The 18,006-nt window shown below is 54.6% G+C and overlaps 1 protein-coding gene across 1 annotated transcript in view; it reads left to right on the forward strand.

Moving 5' to 3' along the window:
• The window catches only part of PADI4 (peptidyl arginine deiminase 4), a 37,131-nt gene that overhangs the window by 15,477 nt on the left and 3,648 nt on the right, over window positions 1–18,006 (forward strand). The window contains exons 3-13 of the mRNA XM_044236293.1: window positions 685–751; window positions 2,743–2,810; window positions 4,007–4,124; window positions 5,510–5,635; window positions 7,138–7,316; window positions 7,461–7,564; window positions 8,589–8,700; window positions 10,078–10,185; window positions 15,832–15,986; window positions 17,247–17,388; window positions 17,615–17,717. Coding sequence (XP_044092228.1) covers window positions 685–751; window positions 2,743–2,810; window positions 4,007–4,124; window positions 5,510–5,635; window positions 7,138–7,316; window positions 7,461–7,564; window positions 8,589–8,700; window positions 10,078–10,185; window positions 15,832–15,986; window positions 17,247–17,388; window positions 17,615–17,717 — 1,282 coding nt within the window. The remainder of the gene's footprint in view (window positions 1–684; window positions 752–2,742; window positions 2,811–4,006; window positions 4,125–5,509; window positions 5,636–7,137; window positions 7,317–7,460; window positions 7,565–8,588; window positions 8,701–10,077; window positions 10,186–15,831; window positions 15,987–17,246; window positions 17,389–17,614; window positions 17,718–18,006) is intronic.

Consider the following 18,006-nt stretch of genomic DNA (forward strand, 5'->3'; position numbering starts at 1 on the left):
CCCCGCAGGACAGACCCCAACCCCTCATTCTATCCCCTCAGGAGAGCCTCTTCTTCTGGCTCTTTGGTTTTGCATTGGGGAAACTCCCCTTTGCCATTTTCACTTCAAAGTGTCCATCCTGGTGCTCTGCCCTCCCCTGGTCAGGGTGGGTCAGTCAGATCCACTCTTCCTGGATTTCAAACCCTGGGCAGTAAGGGTTGGTGTTTTTTGATCTTCACCAGCGCTGAAGAGACCAGCTCCCCAAAGTTCCCACTGTCCAGATCCCCAGAAGGCTCAGGCTCCAGCCTTTCCAAGATCTGGTTCTGCAGGTCCTCTCCACCCCTTCTGCTTGCTGGCGCCAGTGTCTGTGGCTTACAGCCAGTGCCCTCCCACTGATGCCCCCTCCACCATGTCTCTGGCTGCTGAGCTCCGACTCGTCTCTCAGGGTGCATCTCCCTGATACCACCCAGGCTGGTTCAGCCCTTCCATTTCTGGGCTCCCACAGGACCCTCATCTAAGTATCATAGGTATTTGAGTTCTTTGCCCCCTCACGCACACCAGTTGGGGTGTTTCTATAGGCTGGCACCACTTCTTGCTCGTCCTTGTCTCCTCAGCATCTCACCCTGCCCTGGCACAGAGCAGGAGTCCAGTTAGTGTTTGTTGAATGACCAAGAAAAGACCTTCATGGTTTGCTCTGTCTTTTAGGTTCAGATTTCATATTATGGACCCAAGATCAACCCCGTCCAAGCCCTGCTCTATGTCACCGGTGTTGGTAAGTGATGACCGGATTCTTGGGATGCCACAGCCCCCCTCCACATACACACACCCTTGCAGGGTGTCTCTCCAGGACAAACTACATTCTGGAGCTTACTTTAGACTGAGCAGAGAAAAGGGGCAATTTCTTGCTAGTTATACATCTTGTGGTTCATAAATATTCCCTCCCCAGTTGGTGAGCCATAAAGTAACTCAACTGGGGGGAGAGAGAGAGCATTTCCGAGGAGCTCCATCATATGTTAATATTTTCTCAACATAAGTGGTGGTATATGGATTTTCCACATATGAGTCTCTATACCTTTTTGACACTTCAAATATTTATAAGAAAAGTAGATGATGACACTGTCTTATACAATAATATATAGACTGATGTTCCCCAAATGCCATGACTTACATCCTATCTTCACTGTTTTGCCATATCAGCGATCTGGCTAGACTCATATTTATTTAACATTCTTCTTTAAATAAAGTAATTTTCTAACTTGAACTCATCTTGAACAATAATATTATATGATTATCATTACCATTTAAATGTGCATTAAGGGGGCGCCTGGGTGGCTCAGTGGGTTAAAGCCTCTGCCTTCGGCTCAGGTCATGATCCCAGGGTCCTGGGATCAAGCCCTGCATCAGGCTCTCTGCTCAGCAGGGAGCCTGCTTCCTCCTCTCTCTCTGCCTGCCTCTCTGCCTGCTTGTGATCTCTGTCTGTGAAATAAATAAAATCTTAAAAAAAATACTTTTAATTAATTTAAAAAAATGTGCATTTAGTATCAGAATAGCTTGTGAAAATTTCAGCTTTCATTTCATTAATGAGTTTCATTCGTAAATACACATTCATTTCATTAGTGCACATTTAAACAATACGAATAATATAGCACTAATTCAATACCAGGCACTCTGCTAAGACTTTACCTTTGAACCTTACAACAATCCTGGGATCCCTGGGTGGCTCAATGGTTAAGCATCTGCCTTCGGCTCAGGTCATGATCCCAGTGTCCCCGGACTGAACCCCATATCCAGCCCCTCACTCACTGGGGAGTCAGCTTCTCCCTCTGCCCCTGGCCTGCCTGTGCTCTTTCTCTCTCCCTATCTCTCAAATAAATAAATAAAATCTTAAAAAAAAAAAACACAAAACAACCTTACAACAATCCCATGAAGTTAGTACTATTGTATCTCATTTTACAGATGAGGAAACTGAGGCACAAGAGGTAGACAGATCTCTCTAAGTTCATGCTGCTGGCTAGTGAAGGAACCAGTAATCCAGAGCACTAAACTCTATGCTGCTCTGGCCTGACACTAAAATATGGCTGTGGGTGTGTTTAAAAGTTCATCCAGGTCAGTCTCACACTGTGAGCTCACAAAGTCACTACCTGCTATATGGGCACACAGATCTATGTCACTGGGAAGACTGTGATCACGTGTTCTGTTGACGGTGGGAAGGACTTAGAAACAGACGTATGCTTTCTTAGCCTTGACATCTGGACAGAGGGGGGTAGGTTTGGGGCCATGGTTTGTCCCCACTGCAGCCATAATGCACATCAGGAAAAGCCAGGTGGGGCTGGAGTGACCACTCTATCCCTGGCTCCAAGGTCACTGGGGGCTAACATTGGGGCCAGAGGACTTTGAGAGCCTGGTTAGGTGTCCTTCCAGGAGTTTGGCTCCAAGCAGCACATTGGGGTGGCCAGGAAATCTTTCTGAATTCTTTCTGAGCCCCTGAAAGTTGCCAGATGTGTAGGATCTGGTTGGCATCACAGCTGTGGCGAGGCCCCCCAAACCCCTGCCAAGGAGAATGGGTGTGGCCAGAAGCTCCAGCTCTGCTCTCTGGGTTGCCGTTAAACATCTTCTTTGGAGACATGGGGATGTCTTTGAATTCGTGTTTTTTCGGAAGGGGAGGGAGAGAAGCCGTGGGGCAGACAATTTTCCAGGGACCACACTGAGTGCCTTGACCTTGTACCTTCACCAACCCTCTCCTCTTACTCGGTGGGACTGCAGAAATCTCCTTGAGCACGGACATCACCCGCACTGGCAAAGTGAAGCCCATCGGTGCCAAGAAGGGCCAGGTACGCTCAGGCCTCCAGACACTCCAGGTGCTACCTCTGCTGGGTTCTCCTCTTGCGCCCTCTGGTGGTGATGGCATGAATGGCCGTCTGTCCCTCCAGGAAGAACAAGGCAAAGGAGAAAACAAAAAAACACCCTTTCCATTTTGATTTACGTATTTCCCATCTCTTTGGCAAAACTAGATTTTCACCGGTTGTGAGTTCCGAGAACGTGTTGTGCAAATTAGAAACTAGAGAGTCATCAGGTTAATGCCCAGCAGAGAAAAAATTTGCTGGCAGTTCTTAACTCTGAGGGGAAAAAAAAATCCCCCCATGCCAGGGTTTCCCTAGCTAGGGGGAGAGGTCCCCACGGTGCTGCCCACAGGGAGTGAAGAGCAGAGAAAGGGAGAACTGGCAGGGGGCAGAAGAGGGAAGTAGCTGCACTGGAACAGCCAAAGTCTGTTGCTGAAAGTCAATGGAGGGTTAAGAGGTACGGCGTAAAGGTAGCCTTACCTGGGTCTGAGGACAAAGCCCAGGGTGTTCCTGAAATCCCCAAGCTGCCTGTACAGCTTAATGGTGGTGTGCCCTGTAGGAGGATATGTCCTGTCAAAAGATGAAGATCCCTCCATAGGGTCAGCTGAAAGTGGAGGGAGGGATTACAACTCTAGGAGTGGAATCTGTCTTTCTGTCCCTCCTAGAATGCAGTCATTCCCAGGGGGCCAACGCTGTCCTGCAAATAGAAGACGTCATCCCTATTAGATCCCTGCTGGGAGGGGCTGCTGAATTTGCTTTAATCTTGGGACAAACAGCAACTGGCTGCTAAGAATAGTACCCACACTTTGGCGAATGAGTAATGAAGAGTTCACATAAGAGTAACAATTTAGATTAGGATCTTGGCATGAATATTTAGCTCAGTCCAGTTTGCCAATCTGACAGTGGTTTGTTTGTTTGTTTTTTTTTTAAGCTGTTAAAATAAATTTTACTATCTTGGGGGTCGTTTTTTGAAGTGGTTGAATTGCATTTTTGGTGACCGTGTTTAGGATTTTTGGAGCAGGTGAACATTCCCCTCTTGGAGCTAAAGAATTCGCTGATGTGGGAGCGAGATCTGTAAACCACACAAGGCTCGTGAGGGGCTGCAGAGAGCAGTTATGCTTCCCCCAAGAGCTGGAGGGACATATGCAGGTTTCTAGATGTGGCCCATCTCTGCTGGGTGTCCACAGAGGACCTGGACCTGGGGCCCGCGCGGGCAAGGCGCCATCCTGCTGGTGAACTGTGACAGAGACAATCGCAAATCTTCCACCATGGACTGCAAGGACAATGATGTGCTGGACAGCCAAGGTGAGGACCCCCGGCCCTCAGCATCCCCCTGCCCAGAGAGTTCATGGAAATAGAGCTTGGTTGGTCTTTTTGTAAAGTCCTTTTGTCTATGCAGCCTGAGCTTGGTAACAGCCCTCAGAGACGGGGTTTAAAGAAAGCATGTTCTTGTTAGCTTGTCCATTGCATAAGAAAAAGAATGGACAAAGTCCCGAAGAGGGTAAGTGATTCACCCAAGGTCACACAGTAGCCAGAGAAGAGCCAGGACCAGGACTGAGTCTCCCAATGCCTCCTCCAGGACCCATGCTCCGGTCCATGGCCCAACCTAAATTTCTGCTCTTGGGTCAAAGCTGGGACCTGAAATCATTCAAAATGAAAGCCGAACTCCGCCCCAAAGCCCTGTCAGAGCAGCCCCGAGCCCGTGCCCCATGCCAGACACTGCTCTGACCTCTTCAGAATTAACCCATCTGATCCTGCAGTACAAGGCTTGGAAGTACGTACTGTTCTCAGCCCTATTTTATAGATGGGGAAACTGAGGTATGGGGAAGTGAAGCAATTTGCTTAAGGCCACATAGCCAGTAAGTCACAGGCTCAGGATGTGGAATCAGGCACCCTGACACCACGGAGAGACACAAGGATGGTGGTGGGCGCAGGGTCTCCGCCGGCAGCACCCCTCTGAAGTGTGGCTGGGATGCAAGAGGGCTCTGGGGGAGGGACGGCGGCCAGCCACGGCGGCAGCGCTGGCCTTCCTGGGGAGCTGCTAGCACAGCATAGAAATGGATGCACTTGGAAGTTGCATGCAACTGTCTCTGCCTGATGCCAAGGAGCAGCCCCCCGTGCAGTGCCCGGCCCTAATCAAAAGAGCCAGTATCCTTCATGGGTTGGTTGGGACGCGGGCTGCCACAGTAAGCCCTTCATACACATGACCTCACCCTCCCCTGTTTACTGATGAGGAAGCAGAGACACGGAGAGATGAAATACCTCCCAGGATCCAGGGCTCGAACCTACCACCTCTGATTCCCTTCACCCGGGAGCTAATGCCCAGAGGAGACCCCTGTCCAGCTTCGCTCTCCCCACACCCTGTTGGCTATCATTCGGGTTGGTTCACTTCCCACTCAGGCCCAGAGGAAAAACACATCCACTCAAATAGTTACCCAGCACACTGTCATGCCCTAGTCCTTGTTCTCGGCGCTTCTAGATGCTTCTAGGCTCTGGGGGCTGAGGACAGAGCAATCAACAAGCCAGCCGTGGCCCCTGCTTCACTGAGCTTGCCTCCTAAGCTCATTCCAAAATGAAAATCATCATTTAAATCCTGGCAAGGGCATGATGAAGATCAAACCAGGCGACAGGGTTGAGGGGGGTGGGGTCTGAGGGGAGCCGTGAGAGAGGAGAGGGTCTTCTTGTTCCAGACCTGCAGGACATGTCCCCGGTGACCTTGAACACCAACACCCCCAGGGACTTCTTCACCAAGCACCGGCTGCTCCTCCATGTGTCCAAGTCAGAGATGGACAAAGTCAGGGTGTTTCAAGCCAGCCGTGAGTTGCCCTCGACCCTCACTCGGGGTCCCCTTCCTGCCCTGGCACAGCCCCTTCTCACCCCACTTCAGCCAATAATTCCTGAGCCCCTGTTCAGTAGCACGTTCTAAGAACCAGAGCTACAGCAGCGAGCAAGGTGGACATCCCTGCCTCTCCCTTCTAGAAAGGGCAGGCAGACGAAATGCAAAGAAACAAGAAGCTGGTGTCTGGTGCTGGTGAGGCCAGAGGAGCTCCCTCCCCAGGACTGCTGTAACGGTGTCTGTCTCTTCCTCTCTGCCACACACACACACACACACACACACACAGGACTCTTGTGTACAGAGTGTTGCATCCGAGCCGAGCTGACCGCGATGTTAGGTAATAGTGTGATCGCCAGCGTCCTGCTCATCAAAGACACCGTGAACTTCTCAGCAGCTCACAAGCCCCTGCTGCTCAGTGCCGGGCTTGTTTGAGGCTCAGGGCATGGAGCAAAGAACCCGACAAATCTCCTGTCCACGTGTCACTTTCCTCTTGCTGGGTTGAGAGAGACCATGTTCAGAATAACTAAAGCATCTAGTGTGTCTGATGGGTTTAAATCCTGCGCTGAAGAATGCAGCAGGGAAGGGGGTACGGTTGAGGGGTGGAGCCTGGGGACCCGCAGGAGAGGGGGCTGGGGAAAGCTTTCCCCCTAAGGTGTCATTTGAGCAGAAGGAGATATGGGAACAGTCACGCAGACACCCAGGGGAAGGGCATTCCAGGCTGTGGGAAGCTCAAGTGCAAAGGCCCTGAGTTGCGATCATTCCTATGGGGTTGAGGAAGGCAGGCAGGGAGGCCAGTGTGGCTGGAGTGCAGGATGAGGCGTTCAGGTGGTTGATGAGGGTGGAGAAGAAAGGGGCGGGGCCAGCTCCGGTAGGCAGGGGTGACTCTGCCTTCTAGTCTGAGCCCCGTGGGGAGGCCAGCTGAGGGCTTTGTGTGGAGGCACGACTAGATCTGACTTACTTCCATCCCGGATCAACTTGATTAGACTGACATTGACGTAGTGGCAAACCAACTCTTTGCCTCCGCTGAGGCATCCCCTCCTCCAGGAAGCCTTCCGTGATCCTTCAGGGTTCCCTCCATCACAGCACGCATTACCATCTGTGATCTGACTGTCTCTGGTCCTCCTTCCTTTCCCAGGAGGCTGTGTACTCCTTGGGGACTAGGACAGGGACCACCTCCCTGGTCTCCCCAGGCGTCAGCTGAGAGCAGGTGCTCAGGAATGAATGAATGCATGACGAATGAATGAATGAACTGTAATGTGCATTGGACTGGTGTGCATATGGTTGGGAATGACTCAGACTCCCCCTCCCCCATCACTCCAGCCCTGGAGCCGCAGCCAGGGGGCGATGTTCCCACCTGATGCCTTAGTTTCTTTGTCCTATGGTGGGCCCATTTAGCTGTGACACGTCATCCAGAGTGTGGTGGCCTCAGGAAGGCGTCATGGCCCCGGGGAAACGAAGACCTGAGCCTCCTTTCTCCACCAGGCGGCAAACACATCTCCAGGTACAGGGTGGTCCTGGGGCCCCAGCAGCCCAGTCACCCGCTGGAGCTCCCGGGAGGCCAGCACAGCGTGGACTTCTACGTGGAGGGCCTCGCTTTCCCAGACGTCAACTTCCCGGGGCTCATTTCCCTCACCATCTCGCTGCTGGACACGTCCAACCCGGTAGGCCAAGATGGCAGCCTGAGAGGACACCCGAGCTCCCGGGCCTTGGCCCGCCTCGTGGGTGGGGGTACAGAGCCTTGCCAGGAAGCGGTAGGTATCGGAGCCCGGCCGTGGTGACAGCCCTGGCCTCACCCACACCTTCAGGATCTTCCCGCCGCCCTGCTTTTCCAAGACAGCGTGGTCTTCCGTGTGGCCCCCTGGATTATGACCCCGAACACTCAGCCCCCAGAGGAGGTGTACGTGTGCAGGTGAGGGTCCCGGGTGGGGCACAGATGCATCAGCGGGCGCCCTGGCTTCTGGCCACAGCCCCCACCCCCGCCCCCGAAATATCTGCTGTTTAAATGGGGGAAAATGACTCCTACAGCAACATGCCGAAGGCTTCTGGCCAATTTGGAATAAAAAGGCAGGGTAGTGCCTGTTGCTGCTGTTTTGTCCTTGCTCTCCTACCCTAATACAAAGGGAGGGGGGCAGCTTTCTCTCCCGAAGGCCAGAGAGTTTTCTAGACCTAGCAGATGAAAGCCCTCAGTCTCTGAGCCGGCCTGCCCAGGCTCATTGGGTGGCCTATGGACCTCCTGCACCAGAAACCATTTCAAATGCATGTTCCCGGCCAACCCCAGAACTGTGGGGTCTGGGGTCTGGGGATGGGGCCCAGCTGCCCTTTAACAAGCTGCCGTGGGGAGCCTTGGCATCCATCTCACGATCTGAGAACACCTGTTGAGTACGCTGGGGTCTCAGAAGGTCCCTCCGCTCTTCTCTTGCAGCTGCTTCCGGGCAGAAGGGGTGAGGGTGAGCTGGTGGTTGCCAGGAGGTCAGGTCGCAGGCTGGAAGCCAGCAAGGCCTGGGTTCAAAGCCTGGTGCTGTCTAGCCATGTGGCATGACCCTTAGTGGCAAACCAACTCTTTGCCTCGGCTGAGGCATCCCCTCCTCCAGGGGGCCTTGAGCGTTGACCTTGAGCGTTGACCTCGAGCGTTGACCTCCTCATTGTGGCTTCTCCCAGATGGAAGGGGAGCCTGCTGGTCCCCTCAGGGATTGCTGTAAGAGTTCAGTGAGATGTTTGCTGAGAGCAGAGAGAAAGGATGAGCCGACATTGCCATCCAGGCCGCGAGCATCTCCTGAGCCACCGCTGTGCCCCTCCCCCCATCTGTCCAGGCCTGAGCTCCTGCTCCACCCCTAGGGACCATGCAGGGGTCCAGCTTGCCCCCTCAGAGCCCAGCCAAGGCCACCGTCTGCTGAATCCAGAGCCCTGAGAAGCTTTTTTCTTGCCCTTTCTAGGGTGTTTGAAAACGAGAACTTCCTGAAGTCAGTGATAGCTCTAGCCAAGGAAGCCAAGTGCAAGGTCACTGTCCCCTCCGAGGAGCAGAGCAACGATGACCGGTGGATGCAGGTCTGCGCCCCGTGGGGAGGGCAGGTGGGGGGTGCTGGTGAGACACACAGGGTGGATCTTCCTGAAGGTCAGGGGACATGGGGGGCCCAGGCTCCTGGGGCTGGGGGCCACCCTTCCTCAGATGGGCAGGAAATGAGGTACTTCTGAGGGCCTGGGCATGTGGGGGCTCAGGCTGGTGAGTAAAGCGACCTTTACGGCCAGCCACAGCCTGTCTGGCAGGGTCACCAAGGTACAGGCCACCTTCCTGCCTGGAAACTCTCGGATGCCCCAGAAATGACGCAGAGCTCAGAGGGCTGGATCTCAACCCATCCCTCCAGGGGTGGATCCCAGCCAGCCTTCCCGGGCTCAGCCGCCACACCAGGCCACACCCCTGCTCCAGCTCTTTCCACCTCCTCCCTCTCAGCCTGCCTCCAGCCCCCACCCCACCCCAACCTGGCCATCCCTCACCTTTGGCCAGCCTGCCCGGTGACCACACTATCCCCCTGTTCTATGCCAGGCTCCCCATCAGGCCATGAACTCCCCAAGGGCAGAGACTGAGTCTCACTCAGCTCAGCACCCCAGCACCCGGCACGGGGCAGTGGCTGCAGGCGGCTGGCAGACCCACCCCAGCCTTCTTGCCACTGCCTTGCTTTCTCGGGCTCTTTGCCCTCCCGCGGCATTCCCCCTGCTCCCACCTCCTCCATGCCTCTGCGCCTGCTCTTCCCTCGCTCCGATGTCCTCCCCGTTCCCATCCCCCACACCCAGGTCCCGTTCTTACAGTCCCAGCTAGAAAGCCTCCCCCGCAAAAATCTCCCATCCCTCTCCCAAACCCACAGAGAACACCCCTTCCTTTCTAGAAGTCCTGTCTGGGCTAAGTCGGACAGAACACTATAAAAGTGCTGGTAGCTCCGTCTTTGACCTACAAGAGTGGCCGTTTCGCGGGGGGTCATAGGGGGGTCCCGTCCAACACCACCTCTATCAGAATACAGGCAGGATTTGCACCAGGTGCACTTCAGAGCCCTCCCCACTTCTGCCCTGTGGGCAAGGTTGGGTCTGAACTGCCCCCCCCTTCTCTGCCTGTTTCAACCCCATCAGGAGCCCCTCCTTCCTGACCCATCACATCCTCACACAGGGTGCTCGGTGACCAGCTCCTTGAGGACAGAGCCTGAGGCTCACTTACCAGGTTCCCAGCACCTACAGCCCTCAGCCCCTGCACTCACCAGCAGTGGGGGTGAGCCCTCTTGTGCACACACGGGAAGATAAGCTCTGTTCCCTCCTCGAACACTGCATGGGAATTTGCCCTTGACCACAGAGGGAGAGTGAATGGGTCCATGCCCCCTCCTTGCACTGGGTGTCACGGCCATGCCCATCAGCCCTCCTTCCCCTCCCTCTGCACAGGACGAGATAGAAATCGGCTACATCCAAGCCCCCCACAAGACCCTGCCTGTGGTCTTTGACTCTCCGAGGAACAGGGGCCTGAAGGAGTTCCCCATCAAATGCCTGCTGGTACGTGCTGGTGGGGCCGCGGCTGCTGAGATCCCCCCGCCCAAGGCCCCCTTCCTCACCACCTGTGGCTGAGCACCTGGGCTCCATAGCAGGAGCCCTTCCTGCTGGGGCAGCGATCACGCAGGTGGGCCATGACCTTTTTGTCGCCGCTGAGATGAGATCTGGCTCCCCCTTTCCCAAAGCTCTTTCCAGCCATGAGTTCAGCCTGTCCTCAAAATAGCCCTGCCAAGGACATCGGGTCTAGCTGTGGCTTCCTTGTCCCATTGAAGATACTCTTGCTGCAAGGTGTGGTGGGTTGGGCCAGGACTGGAACCTTCTTTAGTATCTGGCTGGAGGCTCTGTCTTTTGGGGAAGGGGAGTCTGGCCTTTGTGGGGGATATGGGGTGGGTTTGGGGATCAGAGTGGTCATTTCCCAGGTGTGACTCTGCAGGTGTTTGGGGGTGGGGTGACATGTCGGTGAATCAAGCTGGACTAGCCCGGCAGGATCCCGTAAGCTCAGCGCAGAATACTAGCGAGGGGAATAGTTACGTTCATCGAGCGTGCGTCCTGGGTCAGACATGATGCCAAATTCTTTACATGCACTGACTGACTCATTTAATTTGTCTGGCAACCTTTAATCTAGATATTATCATGAGGCCCATTTTATAGATTAAGAAACCGAGGCTCAGAGAGGGGCAACCGCTTTTCCAAGGTCACACGAAGAGAGGAGAAGCTGATACCGAAACCGGGCGGGCCTGGCCCCGGGGAGATCTGTACCCTGTGTGCCGCCAGGTTCGCACCCCAGGTGCTGAGAGCCCCTGACTCCAGGCGCCGGGGAGGCACGGAGGAAGGGGTGTGGGGTGTGGGGTGCAAGGTGAGCCCCAGGGAAGAGGAGGCAGCCCTGCCCACACAGGAGGCTTTGAAAGGAAATCTGAGTTCAACTCAGCGACTCGTCTGAGTCTCGCTCACTCCCCTGCCCTGGGTGGTGATGATGGAGAGACTTCGTTGGGTCCATGGCGTCTCTTCGACTGGAACCAGGTTACCCCTGTTTCAGGACCACCACTGGGATAAATAATCCTGCTGGCCCTTGGGGACCCTAGCCCATCACCCTGCTTTCAGCCCTGCTCTGCTCAGTAACCGGTCTCCCACTGCCATGCTCCCAGGGTGACAGAGGCCAGATGTTCTGACATCACTAGCCACATCTCCTGAGTCCTTCCAGGCAGAAGGACACTTCAGCACAGGGGTCCCTGCCTCTCCCACACCCAGGCTTGGATGAGAGGCCGAGACGCGTTCTTAGGCAAGCATGGCTGTGGTTTTCTGACGCCCATCCCTTAGGAAGAGAATTGGGCTCAAAGTCAAACTTGTCACCAGACAGCGTCCCCATCGGCTTTTCCAAACTCATTGCGGGCCACTCTCCCCACCCCTCACCCAGCTCCAAATCCCACAGGCCTCCTTCCTGTTCTTCAAATGTGCCCAACGGCTCCTCACCTCATAGCCTTTGCATATGCTGTTCCCTCTGCTCACAATGCTCTTCCTGCTTCCCATGTCTGACGGTGTCCCTGCCTCCAGGTCTCAGCTGCAGTGCTCCCCACTGTGAGACCATCTCTGGCGTTGAAGGACACCCCGCCGTGGTCCCTGGCATTCTGGGCTGCGGCACCTCTGTTGGTTTCTTCGGGACTGTTTTGTTATAAATCACTGCCTCGTCATCTCCCTTTTCACCCCTCAGGGGCCGCTTAGTGCACAGCTTGACGCACGGTGGGTATTCTTCCATTAGACCATGTCGGTAAATGTTACACCACCTATAAGCGGAAAACCAGCGGTTTTCCTTACTTTAAATAAGTTTGCTTACTATAAATAGAAGGCAGCTGGGAAGGTAAACAGTTAAAACACAATAACGCTATTAAAGCCAGCTCAGTGCGAGTGAGTACGAGAGGTGAGCCCGGGTGTGCTCTCTGGTTGTGAAAACAGATCAGCAGGTTTCAAGAATGGATGTGCACACTCTGGGGCTTCAGTGAACAGAGACTCGAGGAGAGCGGACAGGGTGACAGGTATCTAAGTCTGAGCTGGAAACAGTATCAGGTAGCATGTGGGGGTGTCCCCAGCCCCTCCCACTCCTGGGGCAGGGGGCAGTTCTGCAAAGGGCGCACCTTCATTCACCTTCAGAAATCCAAGCCTGCAGCCTGTGGAACTGAGCCCCTCTCGTGGCAATGGCCAAGGCTGTGACTCATATGAACTTATCGTTCATTCATCATATATCCCTGGAGCCCATGCTCTGTGCCCAGCCTTGCTCCAGGCACTTGGAATCTATCAGCCAGCAGTGTCGAAGATCCTGCCCTCACGGAGGTGACATCCTAGCCCAGAAAGACAGACGATAAACAAGCAGTATGGTGAATAAGTAAATGATATTGCATGTTGGAAAGTGGAATCTAGTGCTGTAGGAAGAAAAAAACAGAATCAAGGGGCTCTCAGGTGCCAAAGTGGTGGGGTGGGGGAATTACATTGCAATTCTAAATAGGATGGTCAGGGTAGGGCCCCTTTGGGAAGCTGACACTGGAGCAAAAGCTCCAAAGAGGTGAAGATTTGGCTGTATGGATGTCTGGGTGGAGAGTATATGAGACAGAAGAAACAGCCAGTGCAAAGGTCCTGAGACAGCAGCAAGACTCGCATGTTGAGTGAAGAGCCAGGAGGCCAGAAGGGGCAGAGCAGAGTGAGCAGGAGGAAGGGTGAGGTCTCTGTGCTGCATCTACTGAGGATGAAGACCGTTCTCAGCCTTGGACCATGGATGTTCCAGAAAATGTTGACATCACTCGGGAAGGGACTCACTGTTATTGTTTATTTGTCAGAGAGAGAGGGAGAGAGAGCGAGCACAGGCAGACAGAGAGGCAGGCAGAGGCAGAGGGAGAAGCAGGCTCCCTGCCAAGCAAGGAGCCCGATGTGGGACTCAACCCCAGAACGCTGGGATCATGACCTGAGCCGAAGGCAGCTGCTTAACCAACTGAGCCACCCAGGCGTCGGGACTCACTGTTATTGTGAAGGGACCCAGGGGAGCCCTGCGGAGGGACATCAGTCACATCAGTGTAGGAGTCAGTCGCCTTGCAAAGAAGAAGAGGCTCTACGTGGACAAATGGTGAGCACTAGACCAGAACTGGCTACCGTTTGCCCTATCTGTACTATCTGTAGTTGTGTACCGAGCACGGTCAAGGGCGTGGCCCCTGGGCTTCCTTTCCGGAACGAGGTCTGGGTACACTCACTTCCCCATCGACGTCGTTGTTCAGGAGAATTGTTCTCTTGTTGAAATCCAAAATTTCTTGGGTGAAAAATACATCTGCAGGGTTCGGATGAGGCCGGGTGTTGAGCCCAGAAAGATGAGTTAATTCTTGAAGGAAATGACAATGAACGTGTATCAAACTCAGCAGCTTTGATCCAGCAAGCCACAGGCGTTAAAAATAAGGATATTGGGAAATTGGGGGACGGTGTCTACGTTTCTGAAAAAGGAACGGTTCAGTGGACCGAAGAGTCAGATCTAAGCTGTCCAGCTAGAGAAATAGCAAGATGCCGGGTGATTTTCCAGGCTCATTTGAGATGTTTGAAAGATACAATAGGGCGCCTGGGTGGCTCAGTGGGTTAAGCCGCTGCCTTCGGCTCAGGTCATGATCTCAGGGTCCTGGGATCGAGTCCCACATTGGGCTCTCTGCTCAGCAGGGAGCCTGCTTCCTCCTCTCTCTCTCTGCCTGCCTCTCTGCCTACTTGTGATCTTTCTCTGTCAAATAAATAAATAAAATCTTTAAAAAAAAAAAAAAGAAAGATACAATAAAAGCTGGATTGATGTGGAGGAAAAAGGGAGGGAAAGGTGGAAGGAGGGACTGTCAGAGAGATGGAGGGGACTGAGTGGGGGGCAGGTCCTGTGGGCCCCTGCAAGGCTCTTTGTTTAAACTCTGGGAAACTGGGGGTTGTTGCAGGAGGATTATGACCTGATGGGTGTTAGAAAAGGGAAGCTCTGGTTCCTTGTTGAGAATGGATGGGGGTGGGCCAGGCGGTGTGGAGAAGGGACAGGGACAGGGAATGGGGGCAGGCGGTGCGGGGAGGGAGCAGGCACCGTAACCCGGTGAGAGGCGATGGGCCTGCAGGTTTGGGCATGAAAAGGGGCCACATTCTGGACATGCTTTGAAGGGGCCCGGCTGACAGGATTCCCTGACCCCTGTGAGAGAGAGGGAAGCCCAAGTTGACGGCAGGCTTTAACAGCAGCCATCCTGCCCTGAGGTGGGGAGGACTCTGGGAGGGACGGGGGATGAAGGGAGAGGGGCCGACTGGTCCGTCGGGGGGCGAGTGTGAGATTTTTGGTGGACGCCCAAGTGGGAAGTCAAGCAAGCAGCGGGTGGCCGTCTGGGGTTAGTGGGGATGTGCAGACAGGATGGAGACATGTGGGGTTGTCAGCACGTGGTCGGTGTTCTGTGAGACTGGGTGGCAGCACCAAGAGGAAGAGAATTGTAGGGAATCAAAGACTAGGGACTAGGCTGGGGACTCCCTGTCCCATACACAGGAGACTGAGAGGCCCCAAGAGCGTGCAGTGTCGGGAAGGCCAAGCACAGGACATGGGTGTGACCAACTGACTCCCCCATGCTGGTGGGCACTGCCTTTTGGGCTCAGCTTTGGGGTCATGAAGTTTCTAGGGCACAGTGGGCATGGGAGTCAGGCTGGTATCACTGTTAAGAGACAAAGGGAGAAGAGGGATTGGGAATGATTCCCCTTTCGTAGAAAGCTAGGACTAGTGCAGTAGACAGAGTGGCGTCCTCAAACACGGCCTTGCCCTAATCCCCAAGACTTGATGCTTTCTTGCGGCAAAAGGACTTGGCAGGTGTGAGTAAGTCAGGGACCCCAAGATGAGGAGATGCTCCTGAGTTACCTGGCGGGCTCTGTACCATCATGGTGCTCCTTGGAAGAGGGAAGACAGAGTGGGAGAAGGCATGTGATGGTGGAAACACAGGACATGAAGTTGAGGAAAGAGGCCACCAGCCACTAGAAGCTAAAAGAGCAAGGAAACAGACTCAGAGCCTCCAGAGGGAGCTGGCCCCTGGGGTTAGCCCGGTGAGAGCTTTCAGACTTCTGAGCTCTGTAGCCGAAAGAGAATCCATGTGTGCTGTTCTAAGCTACTAGCTGCATTCCCCCAGCCACAGAGGAAACGCACAGAGGGGGTGAGATGTGTCACCAACCCATTCTTCCCGTGAAGATCCACACAGGGACATCACAGCCCCATGGTGAAGCCGGTTCCAGCCCAGTCAGGACGGAGCACCGTGTGGTCCTAGAGGGCTTGCTGGAGACACAGCTCAGATCCCTCCACCAGCTGGCTGTGGGGCCCCAAGAAGTCACCCACCCCTCTGACCTTCATTCTTCCCTGCAGAATGAGGACAAAAATGATATTTCATAGATTTGTTATAATGCCGGAGTTAAGGTTTACAAAGCAGCAGGCACGCATGGGGCACCCCATAAGTGCTCGTCCCTTTTCTTACCACCTGAGTCAGAGCTCCTGTGGCGTCCTGCAGATCATAGCGGTGCCTGCTCGGTGCCAGCTCTGACTGCTACCGGATCCTGCCTGTGACCTGGCCCCCACCCTGCCCTCACGCAGGGATCACGCTCTCTAACGCTTGGCCATTGCTTCTCCCATCTCAGGGTCCGGATTTTGGCTACGTGACTCGTGAAACCAAGACCGGAGAGGCTTCTACCTTCGACTCCTTTGGAAACCTGGAAGTGAGCCCGCCAGTCACCGTTGGGAAGAAGAAATACCCTCTGGGCAGGATCCTCTTTGGGGGCAGCAGCTACCCCAGGTGAGAAGGGAAGGGGCAGGGGACGCCTGGGAGGCTCAGTCATTGGGCGTCGGCCTTTGGCTCAGGTCATGATCCCAGGATCCTGGGATTGAGCCCTGCATCGGGCTCCCTGCTCCACAGGAGGCCTGTTTCTTCCTTCCCCTTCCCCCTGCTTGTGTTTCCTCTCTTGCTGTGCCTCTCTCTGTCAAATAAATAAATAAAATATTTTAAAAGGGTGGGGGAGGGGCAGGGTGGGGGAGACCCAGGCATGTCATGGAAAAACTTAGGCTACAACAGAAGCTTTCCCTACGTGCTCCCGACCCCAGAGCCTCGACAAACTTTAGGGACTTAGACAGGAATAAAACACAGAGCAAAGAATAAAGCTTAGGAGCCCGGCGGGCCCAAGCTCAAATGCAAGCGCTGCCACTTACACTCTCTCCATCAGTGAACACTTATTGAGCACCTACTGTGTGCCAGGCACTAGGCAGGTGCTAGGAAGGAAGGCAGCCATGAGCCTAACAGACAAGGCCTTGCTGCTATTCTAGTAGGGGAGACACAAATGTAAACAAGTAAGGTAATGTCAAAGAGCAAAGAATACAAAAAAGACAGGGATAGAGGAGGAATGGGAACTGATAGGGAGACTAGGGAGGGCCTCGCTGAGAAGGCAGCTCGTGAGATAAGGCCCAATGACAATAAGGACATGGCCATGGGGAGAGCTGGGGTAGAGGGTTCCTGGAATATCAAAGAGCATGTGCAAAGGCCCTGTGACGGGACTGAACCTGGTGTGTTCAAGAAGGCCAGAGTAGCTGGAAGAGACTGAGTGAGAAAGAGCAAAGGGCTAGATCAGGAAGGCCCTTGGAGGCCAGAGCAGGAAGAAAACTGAAGGCCACAGAGGTAAAGGAATGTCCCCAGGGCTACATGGCTAACAAGTGATTACCCACTGAGGTCGGATTGGCTCTCCCTGCCGCTGTGGATAATATGGGTTAGCCCCATGTTTACCCACAACCCCAGCATCTGGACTGAGCCATTGGGCAGTGCTTTCTGAGGCCGGGCTCTGGTCTTACTCACTGGACTGACTTGGTGTCTCAGTTTCCCCCAAAAAACTGGAATGGCAAGTTGTAAACTCCTCTGATGTTTGAGGATAGAATAAAGTTATCCAGGCTTCTGAGTCCCTTCCCTAGCTGAAGGAGAACCTTGGCCCCCTTGGCAAGCCTCCATGCCCTCAGAGGCCCCCAGTTGCCCCTCGCACCCTGCAACGCTCCCCTCATCCTGTGTCGGCAGCACGGAGAACCACGAGATGAACCAGGCCGTGCAGGACTTCCTCAGCGCCCAGCAGGTGCAGGCTCCGGTGAGGCTGTACTCCGACTGGCTGTACGTGGGCCACGTGGATGAGTTCCTGAGCTTCGTCCCAGCACACAAGAAGGTGCGCAATCTGGGAGGGCTGCCTGAAGGAAGCCACAGGCCTGCTCCCTGGGCTCCCAAGCATTGGTCTGCACTCTGCTTGGGAGGCCTGGCCTTATAAGCATGACCAGCTCCCCCTCAATCCCAGGAGGGGAGCACAAAGGAGACCGGCAGCCTAGGTCTGCGCTGACACTTCTGGGAGCCCCAGGGGCAAAGCTGACCTCTGAGCCCAGTGTTTCTGCCCCCAGGGCTTCAGGCTGCTCCTGGCCAGCCCCAGGTCCTGTTACAGACTGTTCGAGGAGCAGCTGAAGAAGGGCCACGGGGAAGCTGCGCTGTTTGAAGGCGTCAAAAGTAAGTTGGCTCTGCGTGGTTCTTCCATCCAAGGTCCTTTCTCTGCCTTCATGCGGTCGCCCATTGCCAGATGGGGGCCTCTGGGCAACGGCTCTCCTCTGAGCACCTCCTGTGCCCTGGGCACAACGCTGAGCTCCAGGGATGCTGTGTGAACAGGACGGAGTAGCTCCCCCTGTCACGGGGGTGGGGGGCGGGTGCTCATTCACGGTCCTGGGAAAGTAGTCAAGGAAGCAATGGTGGCACAGGCGCTTTAGGAGTATCTGGGAGGAGTTCAAGGGAGGCTTCCTAG

The sequence above is a fragment of the Neovison vison genome, chromosome 2 (assembly GCF_020171115.1).
Source record: "Neovison vison isolate M4711 chromosome 2, ASM_NN_V1, whole genome shotgun sequence".
NCBI lineage: Eukaryota > Metazoa > Chordata > Mammalia > Carnivora > Mustelidae > Neogale > Neogale vison.